The 22,502-nt window shown below is 38.9% G+C and overlaps 1 protein-coding gene across 1 annotated transcript; it reads right to left on the reverse strand.

Annotated features, from left to right (window-relative positions):
• Nucleotides 1–8,343: 8,343 nt before the first annotated feature.
• LOC148131634 (vomeronasal type-2 receptor 26-like) lies at nt 8,344–22,229 on the reverse strand. Its single transcript, XM_087958821.1, has 4 exons — nt 21,401–22,229; nt 13,723–13,950; nt 12,528–12,654; nt 8,344–9,248 (listed from the first exon to the last, which is right to left on the reverse strand). The coding sequence occupies exons 1-4, from the start codon at nt 22,001–22,003 to the stop codon at nt 8,344–8,346; spliced, it is 1,863 nt and encodes a 620-aa protein (XP_087814947.1). The 5' UTR covers nt 22,004–22,229.
• Nucleotides 22,230–22,502: the final 273 nt, after the last annotated feature.

The following is a 22,502-nucleotide window of genomic DNA, read 5'->3' on the forward strand; positions in this document are numbered from 1 at the left end:
TGTCTACTGTTGCTTCATCCCATCCCTAAGGAGGCCTGTAAGGGCATGCATAGCGCATAGTGCCCTACCATTCCTGTCCTGATGTCCCTTTTATTCTTTATCCATTTCATGTATTGATAATCATGTTTATACTTCTATCTGTTATCCAATCCAGGCGACAAATAAAATAAATAAAATAGAGCCCATAAGAAGCCTGTTGTGCCTGCCACACCACACTCATGTTTAGTGCTGAGAAAAACTCCATTATGGAACTCATGCAGATTTTGGGTGCATGGCCTCATTTGAAAGATGCTGAGAAGTCAAAAAGATGGAGGCGGGATCTTTGCCTGTGCTGTGGTGGCCAGGGACATTATGGCAGCAAAATACCTTGCGAGGGAAGCCAAACACTGTGTCCCATTTCCTCAAATCACCTGTTGATTTCAGTGCAATTGCTAGTGAGAAACTGGGCCACAGGTTCTGCTGCTCATTGGCCACATAACAGGGATGCAAAACATAGCAATTGCTAATTTGATTCAATGCTGTCTCGGGCAAGGTGAGATATAGTAGATTATGAAGTATCTAAGTGCCTTGGAGATGTTGTCCCAATAATTAGATGAGAAGGAGAAGGAGAAGTTGGGGATAAGCAAACAGAAACAATTGTCAGCCTTGGAGACCATGTTTTACTAGGAAGCCTTTGAGGTTGCCACATTTAGTGCCTGGGAATTTGGGAGGGGATTAGTAGAAAGATGGAAGATTAGACTCAACAACAATCTTCTCAAAAAGTCAAGGACCTGTTACCCTGCACCTGGAGAGGAGTATCTGGAGGATGTCTCCAGTTGGGATGATGTTTTGATTGGAATGTGTGGACTGGTGGGTGTAAGGATGGTCTTTGAATTTCTTTTTGGGAAGAGCAAGACCCTCAGATTTGGGTTTTCCCCAGATGGGCCAGTATCAAATAAACTCGAATAAAATGGATCTTTGAGGAATGCTTGTCTGGAGTTAATTAGTTTGGAGTTGTTAGTTGGAATGCTGAGAGCCATTTTATGGTTTAAGAAAACTGGTCAACTCACACTCCTTTGAGACTAAACAACCCAGGTTACTGGCTCCATCTTTTATTTATTTATTTATTTATTTATTTATTTATTTATTTATTTGATTTGCCAATTGTTTACAAGATAATAAGTATAAGAGTATACATAGTTGTGAATACATGAAATGGTTACATATAAGAAAAATAAAAGAATAGGAGAAACAATAGGACAGGGACGGTAGGCACGTTGTGCGCTTATGCACGCCCCTACAGACCTCTTAGGAAAGGGTGAGGTCAATAGTAGACAGTCTAAGGTTAAAGTTTTTGGGGTTTGGGAAGAAACTACAGAGTCGGGTAGAGTATTCCAGACATTGACCACTCTATTGCTGAAGTCGTATTTCCTGCAATCAAGTTTGGTGCGGTTTACTTTGAGTTTGTATCTATTGTGTGCTCTTGTGTTGTTATGGTTGAAGCTGAAGTATTCATTGACAGGTAGGACATTGCAATGTATGATTTTGTATACCATGCTTAAGTCAGACCGAAGAGGCGTAATTCAAGGTTTTCTAGTTCTAGAATTTCAAGTCTGGTGGCATAAGGTATTCTACAACGAGTAGAGGAGTGGAGAACTCTTCTTGTGAAATATTTCTGGACTTTCTCAATTGTGCTAATATCAGATACGTAGTGTGGATTCCAGACTGATGAACTGTATTCGAGTATTGGTCTAGCAAATGTTTTGTATGCTCTGGTTAGTAGTGTGATATTACCAGAGAAAAAGCTACGTAGGATTAGGTTAACAACTCTTAATGCCTTTTTGGCTATGTAGTTGCAGTGTGCTCTAGCACTTAGATCATTAGAGGTGAGTATTCCAAGGTCCTTTACAGAGCTTGGGTCATCAACAAGATCTTGACTATTCAGCTTGTATTTTATTTTCTGATTTTTTTTGCCAATATGTAAGACAGAGCATTTATTTGTTGAGATTTGAAGTTGCCATTTGTTTGACCATTCGGATACATAGTCAAGATCTTTTGAAGGGTAGCAGTATTGTCTGTGGTATTGAACAGCTTTTACATCATCAGCGAAGAGAACGCAATTGCTCTTAATATGATCACAGAGGTCGTTTATGTAGAGTATGAAGAGAGTTGGTCCTAGAACACTGCCTTGGGGAACACCACTATTGACAGGTACTGGATTTGATAGGACGCTCCCGATTTTGACCATTTGTTGTCTGTTTGACAGGAATGCTTCTATCCAGTTATTCAGTTGTCCAGAGATACCATAGGATTTTATTTTTAGGAGTAGTTTGTGGTGTACCACTGAATCAAAGGCTTTACAGAAGTCTATGTAGATTGCGTCTATTGTTTTGCCCTGGTCGAGTTGTGTCGTCCATATGTTTTTGCAGTGTAAGAGTTGCAGATTACAGGATAGTTTTTCCTGAAACCAAATTGTTTATTGGAGAGTAGGTTATTTGTCTCTAAGTGAAGGATGATGGATTGGTTAATAATTGATTCCATGACTTTACAGGTGACGCAGCATAAGGAGATTGGCCTGTAGTTTTCAACTAGGCTTGGGTCTCCCTTTTTGAAGATGGGGATGACTGTGGCTTGTGACCATAGGTTAGGCAAGGAGCTGGTTCTGAAAGATTTTTCAAAGATTATGCTTAGAGATTTGGCTATGGCAGAGGATAGCTTTCTTAAGAAGTAGGCACATATTCCGTCCGGTCCAATAGATAGAGATGGTTTTAGGTTGCGTATTGCTTTTTCAACATTGTCTTCTGTGAAATCGATATGTATTAGATCATTGTTGTTATCTGTGGTACGGCTAGGAAATATTGGGCATGATCCATTGCTGTTTACAAATACTGAGCCGAAGAATGTGTTAAAGATGTTGGCTTTAATGGTGTCGTCGTTGCAGTCTTTACCATCAGGTCCTATCAAGGAGGGATGGACCTTGAGTCTTTAGTTTGTTGTTTACAAAATTGTAAAAAGCGCAGGTGGAATTGGTGCTTAGAAGGTTTTCCTCTTGTTTAATGTGATAATTGGTGCATTCGGTCTTTATCTGGTGGCATAGATTTTTGTATCGGTTTTTGAAATTGGCAACGTGACCAGATTTGTTTTTCCGCCAGAGTGATCTCTTTTTGGATTGAAGTTTCCTTATTGATATGGGTAATCTGCTTTTTTGTTTTGTTTTGGGAGTTGTTGTTGGTACATATAGTTTGATGACTCTTTTGACTTCAAGTAAAAATATGTTATAATGGTCTTCAACATTATTGCATCCAGTGAATAGAGATTGCCAATCAAGGGATGAGAGATCGTTGTCTATAAGATCATAGTTGCCTTTTTTGAAGTTACAATAGGGATTACATCATTGTGGTGATTTTTGTGTGGATGTATGTTGAGACAAAAGTCGATCATATTGTGGTCACTACTGGAAAAGGGTCCTTTAGATTGTATTCCGTAGATTAGGTTCAAACTGTTGCAGAAGATGAGATCGAGGCAGTTGTTTAGTCTAGTGTTGTTGGTTACTAGTTGTTCCAGTCCCAGATTTGTAATAGCATTGTAGAAGGTTGTGTGTATGATTTCAGTTGTACAATCATTTAGGGTCCAGTTAATATGAGGTAGATTGAAATCACCAAGAAGGATAAAAGGGTATGGGCAGGATGCAGCCCATGTTAGTAATGTATTTAGCTTGTTTACATGTTCGATGTCATAATCAGGTGCTCTGTAACATAGTAAGAATCGAATTGTGATATTTGGAGGATAGTTCACAGATGATGGTTTCAGGAAGGGCAAACTCCTGGGTAACTTGGATATTTTTTAGATGTAAGGATTTTTATAGAATATAGCAACTCCACCTCCTCGACGATTTTCACGATCTGATCTGTAAACATGATAGTCTCTTACTGTGGTAATGGAGTCGGGGAGAGATGCATTGAGCCATGTTTCACAGACAAATATAATGTCGAAGTTAGCCATATTTAGGAGGAAGAGAAATTCAGGTATTTTATTCACGAGGCTTCTTGCATTGAGTAGTTTGCATTTAAGGCCGGCAGTAGTTGGAATTGAGGTAGTTGGGGGCGTGCGTGCCTAGTCTTGGGTGATGGTGGATGATTCTTTGACCTGTGATGATTCTTTGACCTGTGGCTTCCATGTGTTGGACTAGTGAGGAAGTGTGTTCCAGCTTTTTGACTGCATTTTTGTGTTCATCCAGGCGGGTGCTTATTCTTCTATTGGTCTGTCCAATGTATGTGGCCGGGCATGATGCACAGGGGACTTCGTATATGCCTTGGTTTTCCAGGTCAATGTTGTCTTTGGGGTTTCTGAGGATGGCGGCTATTTTTTCTGTCTGTTTTGAAGGCAGTCTTGATGTGGTGTCTGTATAGTATCTTACTAATTTTGTCTGTAGTGCCTCTTATGTAGGGCAGGACAGCTGTTCCATGGGTCTGTTCATCTTCTGGGTCTCTATTATGTCTCAGTGTGTTTTTGTGGATCAAGTTGGTGATTTTGCTTTTGTGGAAGCCGTTGGCTGTCAATATTTTAGTCAGGGTGCATAGTTCAATCTTAATGTGTGTCTTGTCTGCCAGGCGTTTGGTTCTAGTAATTAGTGTTTTAGCCACGGAGTTTATCTGTGCTGGGTGGTGGTTGGATTGGGCGTTGAGGTAGCGGTTGGTGTGTGTTTTCTTCTGGTATATGGTGTGTCCTAGTGTGCCATCTGTTTTTTTGTAGATTAGTACATCTAGGAATGGTAGTTGTTTGTTTGTTTCTGTTTCCATGGTGAACTTGATTTTGGGGTGTGCGCTGTTTAGGTGTGTTAGGAAATTGTTTAGGTTTTCTTGTCCATGGGGCCAAATCACGAATGTGTCATCGATGTATCTTAACCATAGTTTGGGTTTGAGGATGGCATTGGCCAGGGCTCTGGATTCGAATTCTTCCATTAACAGGTTAGCAATGACAGGTGACAGTGGTGATCCCATGGGAGCTCCTTCTATTTGTTTGTATCTTTGTCCTTTGTATATGAAATATGTGTTGGTTAAGCAGTGTTCTGTTAGTTCCATGAGGTGTTTGGCTGGTTGGTATTTATTTTTGATGATTTCAAGGGTCTCTTTTATCGGGACTTGAGTGAATAGTGAAACCACGTCAAAACTTACAAGCAGATCTTCTTGCTCCATGTGTAGATCTTTGATCATTTCCAAGAAGTGGTATGAGTTTTTTACATGAGAAGCTGCTGTTTCAGCATGGGGCTGTAGCTCTTTTGCTAGGTGTTTAGCTAGGTTTTGTAGTGGTGCTCCTCTGGAGCTGACTATGGGTCTGAGAGGTATGCCTTCTTTGTGTATTTTTGGGAGGCCGTATAGTTTGGGGCATCTGGAAGATTTCTCTCTGGGTATGATCGTCTGTTGGATCTCTTTGCTTATGTGGCTGGTTATAATTTTCTTCTTGGTTATTTTTTCAAAATATGTGGTTGGGTCTGTGTTTATGGGTTTGTATGTGGAGTCTTGGAGTAGATCTGTCAATTTTGTTTCATAGTCTTTTCTGTCCATTACTACAGTGGCATTCCCTTTATCTGCTGGGAGGATGATTATGCTGCTGTCTCTTTTCAGGGTTTGTAGCGCTTTAATTTCATTTTGCTGCAAGTTGCTTTTGGGTGGTTTGCTTGTTGCCTAGATACTTCCAATTTTACGTGGGAGAAAACCCGAATAACCAAAGATCCACATACAAATACCTGCAAAAACCTCAGAAAACATACACACACACACACACACACACACACACACACATATGTGTGTGTGTGTGTGTGTGTATATATATATATGGATCTTTGGTTATTGGGTTTCTCCGCGTAAGATTGGAAGTATTTAGCAACGTTTGATGAAGTCTCATTCATCATCTTCAGGCTTCTGTCTTCAGCTCTGTGCTTCTCTGAGAAGCACAGAGCTGAAGACAGAAGCCTGAAGATGATGAATGAGACTTCATCAAACGTTGCCTAAATACTTCCAATCTTACGCGGGAGAAACCCGAATAACCAAAGATCCACATACAAATACCCGCGAGAACCTCATATATATATGCTACAACTTTAAAAGCACAACTACAATGATGTGGGAAAATACCCGAGCAAAGCTGAATACCATACATGTAAGTACCCGTGAAAACTTAAGAATATATATATATATGTGTGTGTGTGTGTGTGTGTGTGTGTGTGTGTGTGTGTGTGTATGTATATATATAACTTAGTGTGTATTTTTAAGGGAATGTACCAAGCAGAATTCGGTTGACATAGTTATGTGTTATAAAATAGAGGTTAGAAAATGAATATTATAATTGTAAAGGCATAAATTAAATCCTAAATAAGATTTGTATGGATAATAGGTAAAAGATACAAAGGTGTTACACTCCAGCCTAGGAACTACAGGGAAAAATTTGTCTTATGAGAAAAGAAAATATGAAATTATAAACAGGACAGACAAAAAATGTTGATTAGAAAGATATTGAAACTTAGAAAAAGATATGTAATTAAAATTAGAAAGGAATGAGATAATTACAAATAAGGTTGCAGAAAGCAAGGCAAGGGAAAAATTACTGAGAAAATGTGAAAATAGTTATAAGATATGGAATAGAATATACAAGATGAATATGTAATTGAGTTTGTGTCTGTATGGAAAAGTGACAACCCGGGATCATGCTGTTCTCAACAAAAAAATATCTTATTTGTATTATGTTTTGTGAAAACTCAAATAAAAATTTATTTAAAAAAAAAGAAATTCAACAATTCATTAGTACCTTTTTCAATATGTTTTTTCTTCTCACCTGAACCCAACAAATCATCCACATATTGTAACACTGTTATACCCACAGGCGGTTCAAAACTTTCCAGGACCTGCTCCAATGCTTGTCCAAATAAATTCAGGCTTTCCGAAAAACCCTGTGATAAAAGGCACCATCTGTACCGTTGGGTATAATGTGTAATCATCCGTCCATTCAAAAGCAAAGATATCTCTTGATGCCTCTGCTAATGGGCAAGTCCAGAAAGCATCCTTCCAATCTATTACACTAAAATACCTGTGATTATGTGGAATTCTCCCCAACAACATGTAAGGATCTGGAACAATAATATGCCTTTTGGCAACAGTTAACCCATGTCAGGTCCAACACAAGACGAAAGGTACCATCAGGTTTCTTTACAGGTAAGATAGGTGTATTATATTTTGACATTGCAAGTTCAATTAGCCCACCCTGTAGTAAGGATTCTATAACCGGTTGCAAGCCACGTCTCTCTTCTAAGGAGATATTATACTGCTTCTGTCTTACAGGCTCAACACCTTCTTTCAGGATCACCTCTAAAGGTGCAATATTCAAAACACCTCGGTTACCTTTAGATTCCCAGACTATCGGGTTTATAAATCTTTCCTGTTCCTCAGTTAACAAATTAATGGTGCAATGGTCCTGTAAAAGTAAGCTCACATCCAGGTAAGGATAAAGCATCTCTACCTAACAAATTTATACCTGCTTCAGGTACCAATTAAACATTCAGTTTTATTTCACATTGTCCTCTTTTTAAATACATATTCTCAACAATAGGGACATTAAAAGGTTCTCCTTTTACACCAGATATCGTTAAAGTTTTCCCTATCTGTGTAATACTTCTAGGTAATCTAAACAATGAAGGTGCAGCTGCACCATCTCTTGGTAACCACCTCGTTCTCATGGCCTTTTCTTTCTGTTATGTCCATCTGGGTATTTTTGTAACACAATAGCTCATTAACCAGTTCCGCTTTGGTCAGGATGACCTAGGATCTTTTTCAAATATCTGTATGCCAAAAATTACAGTCCCATATTCTAGCGCAAACAACTGACATTTGCTTCAGAACATAACAAGTTAGAGAACATAACATGTTTATTACATATAGTTATATAACTGTCCAGTAATCATTGCATAGTTCAAATATCGGATAAATAGGACTTTCCTTCTGTTCCACATTTTCACAGGTGTAACTCTTAATATGTAATTCTTACATATGACAGGTTCTTTCTTACAATCTGAAGAGTCCAAGGATCACTGTAAGCGATTGCAATAACAAATCCATTTTTGCTTCTGTCTCTAAATGCTTGGTTTTCTTCTGAAGTGAGGATTTCCCACACAAAAACCTCCCTTCTATACATTGTTCTTAAAATGTGGGTATTCCTTAAGGAAAAAAAAATATGTGGTAAATTGCAATAAATGAATGTACATCTCTAGCACAAGCAGAAATCAAAATCTGGAGCAATGGTCACCTAATAGGACAGTATGGTTTTGTACTTGCTATGTAATGCCCTGGAAAGACAGTTCTAAAAAAATGAGATCTATATTTTGATTTTTGCAGTTAGCTGCTCCTTTGTATTCAGCTCACACCTTAGCAAAATAATGTAGCACTTGGGGAAAAAGATGCAACCCAACAGCCCAGCACTAGAGGCCAAGATGGAGAAGACCTGCACAGCCACCATGTACTTGCCCTTGGTGCTCAGGTAGGTGGGCACAAAGGAGACCCAAACACTACAGAAAACCAGCATGCTGAAGGTGATCAGCTTGGCTTCGTTGAAAGCCCCAGGCAGCCTCCGGGCCAGGAAAGCCACTGTGAAGCAAACAAGAGCCAGGAAACCCATATAACCCAGGGCAGAGTAAAACATGATAACAGGTCCTTCATTGCATTGCAGGATAATCTCTTCAGGGTGTGAGTGCTTGTCAGTGTCAGGGAAGGGAGGAAAGATTCCCAGCCAGATGGAGCAAATCAGAACTTGCACAGCAGAGGAAACAAGAACAAGAGCATTGGCCAGTGTCTTCCCAAGCCATCTCCTCACACTGTTTCCTGGCTTTGTTGCCAAGAAGGCCAGCACCACTGTGATGGTTTTGGCTAAGAGGGAAGAGACAGCCACTGAGAAAATGATAATGAAGGCTGATTGTCGGAGAAGACAGGTAACTTTCCTTGGCTGGCCAATGAAGAGAAAGCTAGTGAGAAAAGAAAGGAGGAGTGATGTGAGTAGAATGTAGGAGAGATCCCGGTTGTTGGCTTTGACTATTGGAGTTTCATGGTATTTAATGAAAATTGCTAACACAAAGGCTGTGATGAATGACAAAAATAGAGCAAAGGAAGCCAGGATGATTCCCAAATACTCTCCACATGACAAGAAGGTGATAAACTTTGGCAGACAGTGATCTCGGTGTTCATTTGGATGCTGATCTTCCAAACATCTGGTGCAGTAGACTGCATCTGTAATGAAGGAGAAGATTTCCCTTATTTATCCTTAGTAATCCCACAGTGTAGTAAAAGGAAGCCCTGTTCCATCACAGAAAGTGCAGTAATGGGTAAAATAACAGGGCCACTAAAAATAAATTTTACATTGTGAAATCACACATAAGAGGATAGTGTAGGGAGTGAGAAAGAGAAGATTGAGTTGATATAAATTTGCATTATGCCAGTAACTGTTCTCTGCCCGTCCATATTTTAAAAATTCCCTTCACACTGTTCTTTTAAAAAGTAATGATCATCTGAATTATATTCAAGCTTGTTTCAATAGGTCAAAATTATTACTTGAGTGTTTCCCACCTCTAAATGCTTATTTTGGCTCAAATTTATCCATTCTTCAATTGTTCCCAATGAAACTTCAAACTCTGCCAAGGCAGAATATTGACTGGTATACATCTGTGACAAGTATTCCTTTGTTTCATATTTATTAACTTGCTTCAATAAAGCCACTTGTCCAAAAAAAAAAAAAAAAAAAAACAATAACTACAATGGTTCAATGAGCATTTCTTATCTTGATGGAAAAGTCCCTTGGTCCCTTGGTCTTTGTCAATTGGTTCCACAAGAGATCTTGATTGAAAAACAATAAAGATGTTTTGAATTTCACATGCTGTATTTTGACCAAGAGATATAATCATTTTCATGCAGTCTTTCTCTGGGACCTGAACCAGGGGTGGGATTCTACAGGTTCTCACCTATTCTCTAGAACTGGTTGTTAACTTTCTAAGCAGTTCGGAGAACCGGTTGTTGGAAGAAATTTCCTTTTGTTTTTTTCCACCCTTCTTGCATTCTTGGTAGTATGCCTAGACATACTGTCTCCAAAGGAGTTTTTTTTTCTTTGCTGGTACTTTCTTAAAGGGGAAGGGTTGTTTTAAGCGTTTTACATTGCTGTTGGGAGGAAATACTCCCCTGTTGGAGTTAGCACTAATTGAATAATGAAGCAGAGCTGCCAGAAAGAAGCTTTTAATGACAAGGAACCAAGATGAGTGACATTCAGCAAGGCTTCTTGGCTAGCTAGAAAGATTGACATTCAAACGTGAGTTTACATACCCTTTTTGAGTTTTGGTCTAAAACTGGTGACCATTCAAAGTTACAATGGCACTGAAAAAAGTGACTTATGACCATTTTTCATACTTACGAATGTTGCAGCATCCCCACTGTCATGAGAGGCCAGGCGAGGAGATGCCCCCCTTGATGTGAGTGATGTTGGCCACGCCCACCCAGTCACATGATCAGCAAGCCATGCCCTCCAACTAAACCATGCCCACAGAACTAGTTGTTAAAAAAATTGAATCCCTCCTGACCTGAATATACATTTTAAGGGTTCCTCCAGAACAAAATGTCTGAGAAAAGCAAAAGCAGGTGATTATTGTTAGCCTTTTGGTAGCAATTATTGGTATTGACCAGTCAATATGTGAACCAACTGTTGACTAAATTCTTTTGAAAGACCAGAAGAATAAGTAGGATGCATAACAAACAAAAGTGATAGTAAGATTATTTCAAAAGTTCAATAAAGAGAAAGGGTGGAAAAGAAGAAAAAATAATAATATGGATAGAAATTATCTACCATATCATCTATTTATCTATTTATCTCTATCATTTTATTCATTTTTATTTTATTTATTTGATTTGTCAATTGCTTACAAGATAATAGGTATAGGTGTAAAACTGAGTAAGAATACAGGAAATAGGTACGAATAAATGGGGACAATAGGACAGGGATGGTAGGCACGATGGTGCACTTATGCACCATCTATCTATCTATTTATCATGTATCTATCATCTTTCTATCATTTGTCTATTTATCTATCTATCTTCTGTCTATCTATCTATCTATCTATCTATCTATCTATCTATCTATCTATCTATCTATCTATCTATCTATCTATCTATCTATCTATCTATCTATCTATCTCTATTTCCACCTTCATCACAAGTATAAACAATTTTAGTAACTTGTCACCTTGCCCTAAACTACAAAAAATGATCTCTTCTTTCCATAGCTATCTATTTTAACCTAGATCAAATAAACTAATGTTACATTTCTGTTTTTCCTTTTAACAATCTTGGTTCAAAAACAGCCTTCAGTATTTCAATTGTGAAATCTCAGGTCCAAATAACCAATAGAGCAATTTATTCAAGACAAGGGAAGTAAATCTGTTACTATGTTTGATATTTGCCCTATGCCAGGAAGAGATATATCTCTCTGATTTGAATGTGGCCTATTGTTAGATACCTTCTGAGGATAGCTCTAAAACTAAGAGAGTGTTTGCTACATTTCAAGGGCGGTTCTAGTTCAGTAAAATGGCTTTTAATTGTAATGAAGCTCCTGCAACCATTCAGAAATGTGCAGATAGAATTCTTGCAGGCCAGGAAATGTGCCGTTAAAAGTATCTGGACAATGCCATTTTATAGCAATATTTTGGAAGACTGTGATAGCAATTAAGCCCTTTTTTTCCAGGCTACCGGAGGTGATGAAAAAGCTGCTCTTGCATGAATTCATGGCAGTGGGCATGTGTTGGTAGCCATCAGGCCCTGAGAAATTCATGACTGCCTTGAATGAGTTGGAGACACAAGCAACATTCATGCTCTCTTGCCCTCCAGTTGTGTACTGAAGCTTCTTTTTGGAGCCAGTTGCACGGACCCAATATGACCCTGAAAAAAAGAGTTTTCATACCACTTAATGGGCAATAGTTATAGATTACTGATCGGCTGCCATGTCACAAAAAGTCCCAGATTGTCTTCCTGTATAATTTCTCCTTCCTTGATTTGAAATAATTGCTGAATGCACAACATACTTTCCAAACGGTTTGCATTTACAGTGATGGGATTCAGCTGGTTCCCGCCGGTTCAGGCGAACTGGTTGTTAACACCACCCGACCACCCTGGCTATCAAAGTGGATCCTGGGTACTGCGCTGCAATGGAGAAACAGGTAATGGAGTGGCTGGCGTGAGGGAAGAAGGAGGCCGCTTTCCCTCTTTCTTCTCCTTGCTCCTCCTCCTTCCCTCATGCTGGCCACTCTGTTTCCTGTTTCTGCATTGTAGCACAGTTCTCGGGATCCACTTTGAAAGTCGGGGGGGGGAGATTTAATTTAACAACGGTTCACCCAGGGTCAGATTGGCCATTGCGAGAGGGATGGGCCATGCCTCCCATGACAGCCAATCTGACCCTGGGTGAATTATTTGAACCCTACCACTGATTTGCAATCATTTTCAACAGCTTGTTCTCCTTCCTGAGCCACTCACCTTCCTGAGTGGAGATGGCTCCCTTCGCACAAGGAATGCAGTCATAGCAGCAAATTGGCCGTCCTCTCTGAATCACTTTCAGGAACCCAGGATGGCATCTTTCCACGCATCTGGAGGGTGGCAGGCTCTACGCAGCAAAGCAAGAAAAATGGACTGCTTTTACTAACTGGGAATAGGGCTGTTGCTGAGAGTGAGTGGTAAAAATGTAATGGAATATAGACTTCCAGAAATATATTTATTTTTATCATTCACATGTTGAAAACTGCCATATCCATGGCAAGTATTGCATTGTACGGGGTCATTGATGATGTTATCTAGTTTGAGCAATGACATCTCTGCAAGAAAAGAACCATGTTCTTAGAGCACCAAGGACCCCACATTTTGAGTTGTTTCAAAATGAGAAAACTGGCCTGATTGGTTCAAGATTGACTCAGCCTTCCATCCTTCTGAAGTGGGCAAAATGAGGACCCAGATTGTTGAGGACCATGGGCCGACTCTGTAAACAGCTTAGAGAGGGGCTGTGAAGCACTGTGAAGTGCTATTGCTATTTTGAGTCATTTTGAAATTATATGATGGAAAATAAACTTAATAAATAAATAAAACTTCAACCCTGAACTACAAACATTCTTTTATCAGTATTGTGATGATGTTGATGGTATCCACACATCAGTGATGTTCAATTCTTGGTGGCTCTATGGGCTAGGTCAGTGGGGGGATTCAAAAAAATTTAATACCAGTTCTGTGGCCGTGGCTTGGTGGGTGTGACTTGGTGGGCGTGGCAGAGGAAGGATACTGTAAAATCTCCATTCTCTCCCTACTCCTGGGGGAAGGTTACTGCAAAATCCTATTCTCTTCCCACCCCACTAACCTGCTTTCCAGCTCTGTTCTCCTGTGCAGGGCAACCAAAGAAGACCCAGCCAATCAGCTGGGACTTGGGAGGCAGAGAATAGATGGGAGCGGGGGCCAGTTAGAGTTGATATTTGCTGGTTCTCCGAACTACTCAAAATTTCCACTACTGGTTCTCCAGAACCTGCTGAATACTACCTCTGGCTAGGTCTCTCCACATCTTCTGATTTTGCACTATTTATCACTATTGTACAGTATCTCAAAGCCCATTGAGACAACAATACTGAGAAAGGATCAGAAGATCCTTGTAGGAGAAAGGAAGTGACATCAAATGACTTCTTTTCCTCACCTGGTTAAGCCATTTGGGCCACATTATGGCTTCTTCGTCAATCTTGAATAGGGACTCCGAGGAACCTTGCCTTGCTATGGTCCCAAATTTCACACTGACAACAGACTTATTGGAAAACTTGACCCAATTCACAATGTCCAAATCAGCTGCTAGTTCACCATTCTCATCCAAATATACTCCGTCAATGGAAGTGTTGTAAAACTGAGAGTCCTGCAAGAAAGAGTGAAACTGGAACAGCAGAGAAGAAATCTGCCTTTAGTCAAGATGGACATCAAATGTCTACTGAGCAGTCCTATAAACTCTGAAATAGTTGCTTTTACTTAATCTTGTTGTCAGATGATGAGAATGATATATTTTCAATGAGTTTCCTCTCTTATAAATTTAATGGTCTCAGGACTTCAGAAATGAGATCAACAGGCTTCTCCTAACATAGTTTCAATGATTCTATGTCTCTCTTTGAGGAGTAGATGTCAGTCCCCCATCTGAAATGTACTGAAGAGGGTAGACTGAATTCATTCTTTCAGCCATCTCACACTTCTGAACCAGTGGTGGGATTCAATTTTTTTTACTACCAGTTCTGTGGGCGTGGCTTGATGGGCGTGGTTAGGGAAGGATAGTGTAAAATCTCCAGTCAGAGGTAGTATTTACCGGTTCTCCAGAAGTACTCAAAATTTCCGCTCCCGGTTCTCCAGAACTGGTCAGAATCTGCTGAATACCATCTCTGTTCTGAACATATTTTGCCTCAGATGGAGGGTGCAGCTAATATGCAGGCCATTAAGAAGACAATTGATATTGTTTAAAACCACAAGGCAAATAGATGCTAATGATGACAGGTTGCTCATTTAGGCTCCTATTTTGATCTCTATACTCCTAAAACTCCCCTGTTTGTCTATGTGTAACTTTTAACTGGGTGAAACGATTGAACCAAGGTACCTCAAATGGGCACAGAATACGTCCAAAATTCAGAACACATGTCTCCTGAGGAATTTGAATTTGGCATATTTTATAAAACATTTTAAGATATAAAAATTATCATAAAACATTTAATGACTTACCAATCTCGTAAAACATTTTATGGCATAATATAAAATATCCTAAAGTATTTGTTGTGGTCAGTTCCTGAGGTTTAACAGTGGTATTCAGTTGAAGATCAGCAGTTTTCAAGGCCAATACACCTCTGAATATCTCCATGACGTTTTAATGACTTTTCCAGTGAAGGGAATACAGTGGAACCCTAGGTTGTGAAAGCTTCTGTCCACGACCAAATTTTTTTAGAAAAGTTTTGTTTCTGGTCATGAACACATCTTCGGGTGGTGACCAGAAACAGCCATGGTGATTTCCCCTTCAGCTTTATTTTTTGACTGCGCATGCACAGATGTTTGTGCTTCCAGTCATGACCAAATCAGGTTGCGACTGTAATCCTGGAACGGATTATGGTCAATGTTAGGGTTTTGGGAATTAACCCCTAGAAGAATATTGCAGCAGTAGTCAAGCCAGGAAGCCAAAGGAGAGCGGAAGGGCCCCAGAGTATACACACACTGAACACAAACACTGTTTGTAGTTTAAATAGTTTTTAATCCAGTTAGAATTTAAGCATTGTCATTCAGTCCATTAAGTCATTCACAGTATTTCCATCCAGTAAGACTCACTAGTATAGTCCAAGTTAAGAGTCCTTGCAATATCTTTATCAGCCGATAAAGATATCTTCTCCTCCTCCGGTTTCACTCTCCAGAGAAACAAACGCTGGATATTCAGTAGAATTACGCAGTAAATCAGCAAACAGTAGCAAACAATAACAGTTCAGTCACAGGCACTCACAGTCAGTAATCTCAGTTAGTCGCAGCAGCACACAGTTACAGACAGACAGCTCACAGTAAGCTTTCCAGCTTCTAATGCTTCCTTATATTGTAACTTCTAACCGCACCCTTAATCGGCTAATTGCCTGCTGCATTGTGCTTAAAGTGATAAGCACTTAAACCATGATATCTAAGTTTTATATATTTATTCACCCAAACCATATTTGGTATCAATGTTATACCTAACATACTCCCCTTTTGGGTGAAATAAATATATAATTCCTTTACAATCTTATCCCATATTTTTCACAACTCTCTTGGTGCTTACTGGCACCTTGGGCTTTAGTAAAATTATCAGCTAAATTGTCCTCCGACATACAGTACTCTAGCTGAATCATCTTACTTCTTACAGATTGTCTCACGTTTAGGTATCTTAGATCTGTATGCTTGCTCCTTGTTTTTACTCCAATATTTGTGGCCATTTGAATTGCTGCCTGATTATCTTCATGTATAATTATAGGATAATCTACAGTTATACCTATATCAATTAACATTTGTTTATACATTATTAACTCTGTACATAACAATGATAAACAGGAGAATTCTGCCTCCATAGTAGACAAACTTATATGCTGTTGTCTTATTGACTTCCAGCCTATTAATGTATTACCCAGCATTATGGCTGTTCCTGAAGTCGACTTTCTAGTGTCTCTTTCTGATGCAAAGCTAGCATCTGCATAAGCACTCAAAATTAAATCACCCTTTGGTTCTAAATACAATGAATAATTCATTGTCTTTTTAAGATATCTTAATATCCTCTTAGCTGCAATCCAGTGTCTTTCACATGGTGCAGAATTGAATCTAGCCAACTGATTCACGCAGTACGAAATATCTGGTCTAGACCAATTGCTAATATAACTCAAACTACCTATTAAAGATTGATAAATCACCTTATCAAACTCCGGGCTTTGTACATCAGTGTTGCTAAACTCCTGACTCATTGGAGTCTTAGCTGGCTTACAAAAGCTCCATCTTGTAATCTTTTAGCAATTTGCTTATCTTATCTTCCTGAGATATCTTAAAACCTTTCCGTGTTTTCTTTATATTCAAACCGAGATACTTCTTTATCTCCCCTAATTGCTTGATCTTTATTCTCTTTCCTAATGATGCTATTATTTTATTTGCTTCATCATTAGTTTCAGTTATCAAAGCAATGTCATCTGTGAATAGTAATAATAATGATACTTTCCCATTTGTCTCCCTCTTAAACAGACATGGATCGGCTAAACCAGCTTTAAATCCTATATTGTCTAGTTCCTTTACAATATACTGGTTCCATTCATAGCCTGATTGTTTAAGACCATAGAGACTTTTCTTTAACAACCAACAATCATTATTATCCTTATTTTCACTTTTAATACCAACAGGTTTTTTCATATAAATAATATGTTTTAATGGGGCGTGCAAGTAAGCAGTTTCCACATCTAAATGGTTAACTATATAGTTTTTACTAGCTGCCCACACTAAAGCTGCTCTCAAGGTTGCTGCCTTAAGACTAGGTGCAAACACCTCATCATAGTCATTAGCATTCTGCCTAAAACCTTGGGCTACTAACCTTGCCTTATGGATTAAATTACCATCTTTATCTATTTTTACCTTAAATATCCATTTGCAGCCAATGGATTTCTTTCCTACAGGTAATTTGGCATTTTCATACACCTTCATATCATTTAATGAATTCAGTTCCTTATTCATTGCTGCATACCATCTTTCTTTTTCCTTAGTAGGATACTTTTTAATTTCTTCAACAGAATTAGGAACTTGATTAATCTGGCACACTGTGTTAGCCTGGTACCTATCAGGCGGTCTAGATATACGTGTAGTTCTTCTGGGAATTACAGGGCTTACAGGAGGACTTTCTTGAACTACTACCTGTTCATCTTCCTCATCCTGTTCAGCTATTGAATCTGTTTCTTCCTTTAAGGGCACTATTTCATCCTGTATTTGTCTCTTTACTTTATTTTTAAAATTACAGGGATAACTAATGGGATTTCTATAGGATTCAATAATTACATCTTTATTGGCATCCTGTTCTAATTTCTCCCATCCTTCATGTTCTAGAAATTGGGCACTAGCACTACATAACACTTTAGATGTGCCTTTCTCCCAAAATCTATATGCCCTATGGTTTGCCTGATAACCAACGAAGAAAATCTTTTAGCTCTATGTTGCCCTTTTTTTCTGAGTTGTGCAGGAATATGCACCCATGCTGGTGCACCAAATGTGTGCAGGTAACTTAGATCAGGTTTCCTGCCATGCCATCTGGTGAATGGAATTTCACCTGTTGTTGTATTAACAACGTTGTTCAATATGTTATTAGCACACATTGTAGCCTCCCCACAAAGAATCAGGTAACCCAGAATCATTTAACATTGTTCTAACCATTGCCTGTAGTGTTTGGCCTCTTCTTTCAATAAAAGCGTTATGTTCTGGCCTGTATGGAGCAGATTTCTTATGCTCTATTCCAGCTACCTTAAGTCTGTTCTGGAATTTGTTATTAATAAATTCCGTACCATTATCTGTCACCAGGGTTATCAGTTGACGTTTAGACTTTCTTTCAGCAAACCTAAGCCAATTGAAAAAATGTTGATATGTTTCAGTTTTGCTTTTCATTAAATAGCAAAACCCATATCTAGAATAATGATCCATAATGCTCAGTATATATCTAGCACCTCCCATACTGGGTTTCTTTGGACCTATTATGTCTGCAAATACTACTTCTAAAGGTTCTTTTGTTTTGAAACCATTTAGCCTATTTGCAGGCAATACTTTGCTCTTATCTTCACAGCAAACATTACAACGCAAATATTTATCACAAGGTTTTAACCTTATTCCTTCAGATAACTCAACTGTACGTTTTAGCATTTTAAAATTTACATGCCCCAAACGCCTATGCAATAAATGGATACATTCATCATGAGGCTTTATATTATTAAATACAGTTTGAGCCTCCCCTTTCTTACTATTATCTAATACATATAATGTTCCATTTAAAGCTGCAGTTACCCTTTTGTTATCTTTTTCAATTATGCAATTATTATTTTTAAAAGTAATTACATAACCTAATTTATCTAATACCCTTACTGAAAGCAAATTAAATTTTAGTTGCGGTACATACAACATTTTTATATCCTGGTTTATGTACGGACAACGTGCAAAACCTTGACCTTTAGCTTTCAGTTTCCAGCCGTTAGCAAGAGATATATGTTGAGAACTTGTAGACATTTTTATAAATTTAGTCTTATTTCTTGTGATGCAGTGGGATGCGCCACTGTCAACCACCCATAAATTATTCTTCACATCAGAGTTGCTAAACGTGGCTAGTTCAAATGCTTTCTTTGGCTTTTTTACATTCTTGCTTTTTCTCTTTTTGCAGAATCTTGCCAAATGTCCTCTGCCTCCACAATTAAAACACTTTTTAATTGTGTATGCCGTTGAAGATAAATTCTCTTCTTCCAGGTGCTTTACTTTGCTTTGCTGGTTTCTTTCAAACTTTGAAGATAATTTCTCTTCTTTCTTATCTTCTCTCAGCTCGTCATGCTCACGCCTTCTTCTGGCTTCTTCTAGTAGCCTGCCTGTAATCTCGGTTAATGAGAGGCTTTCTTTTGGCAATACTTCTAACGAAGTCACATAGTCATCATAGCTTTGATCTAATGAAGATAATATTATGTAGACTTGTTGCAGTTCATTAAATATAAGCTCTTTTCTTGCAAATCTTGAAAAATGCTCTTCATACAGTTTAAATGAACTAACATATCTCCATTCCTCTGAAGATGCGTTCAAAAAGCTTCCGTGTAAGATTTATATGTGCTCCTACACTGTCCCGAACATAAATCTTCCTGAGGTTCTCCCAGCAGTTTGCAGCATTTTCTTCTCCACGAATATGGACAAGCTGCTGATCACAGAGAGTCAGTCCTATGATGCATAAAGCCTGCTCATTCTTCAGTTTAAAGTCTTGTAACTTTTCTTTATCATCATCATTAGCAGGATCCCAGCTACTCACATCTGGTGGGTTTGCTATAATGTCCCACAAACCTTCTCTGCGTAGAAGTAAACTACATTTCATTGACCATGAAACATAGTTTGTTCCATCCAGCCTGGATATCATGGACAGTTGTGACAAATTTACTTGTGCCATTACTCTTCAGATATTTTGACTATTTTAAACTAATTAAAACAGTTTGTTTTTACAGTAATGTGCAACTCACACCACCTCTCTCTGCTATATCCTGGTTAGTTAGACTATGCTGCTGGGCCCATAACCATTGTTAGGGTTTTGGGAATTAACCCCTAGAAGAATATTGCAGCAGTAGTCAAGCCAGGAAGCCAAAGGAGAGCGGAAGGGCCCCAGAGTATACACACACTGAACACAAACACTGTTTGTAGTTTAAATAGTTTTTAATCCAGTTAGAATTTAAGCATTGTCATTCAGTCCATTAAGTCATTCACAGTATTTCCATCCAGTAAGACTCACTAGTATAGTCCAAGTTAAGAGTCCTTGCAATATCTTTATCAGCCGATAAAGATATCTTCTCCTCCTCCGGTTTCACTCTCCAGAGAAACAAACGCTGGATATTCAGTAGAATTACGCAGTAAATCAGCAAACAGTAGCAAACAATAACAGTTCAGTCACAGGCACTCACAGTCAGTAATCTCAGTTAGTCGCAGCAGCACACAGTTACAGACAGACAGCTCACAGTAAGCTTTCCAGCTTCTAATGCTTCCTTATATTGTAACTTCTAACCGCACCCTTAATCGGCTAATTGCCTGCTGCATTGTGCTTAAAGTGATAAGCACTTAAACCATGATATCTAAGTTTTATATATTTATTCACCCAAACCATATTTGGTATCAATGTTATACCTAACAGTCATGACCCGAGGTTCCACTGTAGATTAAGAGCTTTGCCATTGCTTTGGGGAATCTGGTAGGAAAATATCTCTGAAACAAGGACCCTTGCCTAGTGTTTACTATTTCATGGCTATTTATAATGGTTATCATGGGACCATGAGCCCTATGTTGCAAATTGTATTTGGAGATATAGGTAGATAAATCCACCCCCCACTAACTAGACCTGACATATTCTAAAGATTCTGGGATCGCATATGAATCATGAATTCCACATCTTCAGTAGGAGCCTTGGAGTCTTAGTGGACCACCAGCTAAATATGAGCCAGTAGTGTGCAGCAGTAGCTAAAAAGCCAATGCAATCCTAAGTTGCATAAACAGAGGGATAAAATCAAGATCAAGTGAGGTAATAATACCATTCTCTAAAGCCTTAGTAAGACCACACCTAGAGTACTGCATCCAATTTTGTTCACCACATTATAAAAAAAGATGTTGAGACTCTAGAAAAAGTACAGAGAAGAGCAACCAGGATGATTAGGGGACTGGAGACAAAAACATATGAAGAACGGTTACAGGAATTAGGCACGGCTAGTCTAGTGAAGAGAAGGACCAGGGGAGACATGATAGCAGTGTTCCCATATTTGAGGGGCTCCCATAGAGAGGAAGGGGTCAAGCTATTTTCTAAAGCGCCTGTAGGCCAGACAAGGAATAATGGATGGAAACTGAACAAGGATTAACCTGGAAATAAGGAGAAACTTTCTGACAGTGAGAACAATAAACCAATGGAACAAATTGCCCTCGGAAGTTGTGGGAGTGCCATCACTGGAAGCTCTCAAGAAGAGGTTGGACTCCCATCTGTCAGAAATGGTGTAGGGTCTCCTGTTTGGGCAGGGGGTTGGACTAGATGACCTACAAGGTCCCTTCCAATTCTGATGATCTGTTATCTGAGTCCATTGTGATGGAAAAGGAAATACCTGCCATGGTTGGATAATTTGCAGTACTGTGGTTCCTCCACCACCTTTCAGTCTCCTCTTGGAAAGGGAAGAATAAGCCGTCTCTAAGGCCCGTGCCAGGGCCCAGACAGTGTCATAGATGTAGGTACTCTCTAGAGACACAATTTTTTCAATGTCCTCTTGGGGAAGGGTCTCTATCCCTTCTTTCTTGGTGCATCTTGTCCAGCCTTTCACAGTAGGGCCGGTCTTGGAGTATAAGCAATGAAATGCTTTATGTGCAAAATAATACAGAGAAGTAAAAAAAGGAACAAAATCAACATATTTTGTCTTTTTCTGATTCTGGATGAGGAAAGAAAAGAAACCAAGAATGTGTTGATGTGTATTGTCATTGTATGCCAAGCCGATGTTGAGGTCCCACAAAGCTGTGGTGACAAGGACCTTCCCGGTGGGTGTTGTAGATTCCACACTATTTGATTTTATGTTCAATATCGAAATTTTAATTAATGCCTCTATTACTAATATTCCATCTAAAAAGAAACCGGCTTCTGAAAAATAAATAAATACATTGACCTCTTTCCACTTCTTTACTGAGGTATAGTCAATCTTCATTTTCTGTGTATTCATCCCCCGAAAAGGTTTGTGAGAAAACAACACAAATCCCGTTCTTGAAGAGCCCAGGAACCAAAATTGTTATGAAATGCTTCCCATTGTCCGTGTCTGGAGCAAAGAGACCGACTGATGTCCATTGGAAATGCAGGAGCAATTTGAGGATCCCCAGATATTGCACTCCTTCTTTGGGGACCATGGTGTAGAAAAAGGGGAACTGTGCTTTATCACCCAGAAGATGGGAAACAAAGGAATAACTGACCTGGTAAAGAGAAGATGGAACCGGTGACTGATTCAGTTTCAGGACAGCATTTGCAACTGCTTTGGTTCTAAACTCCTTTTAATCTTGAGCATGTTTTCAGAAATTCAAATCTATTCTTATTAGCATGGAGTGCCCTATTTATATTAATGATTGCTACTACTGTTTTCATTAACTTGACTCCTAAAATCCTCTGCAAAAATCCAAGTCTTTCAGCAACAGACCCTTGAATTTTCTTGCCATACCATATTTCATTGG

This window comes from Notechis scutatus, chromosome 2, assembly GCF_049901735.1.
Source record: "Notechis scutatus isolate UNSWTSFEM ecotype Mainland chromosome 2, rNotScu1.2, whole genome shotgun sequence".
Taxonomy (NCBI): domain Eukaryota; kingdom Metazoa; phylum Chordata; class Lepidosauria; order Squamata; family Elapidae; genus Notechis; species Notechis scutatus.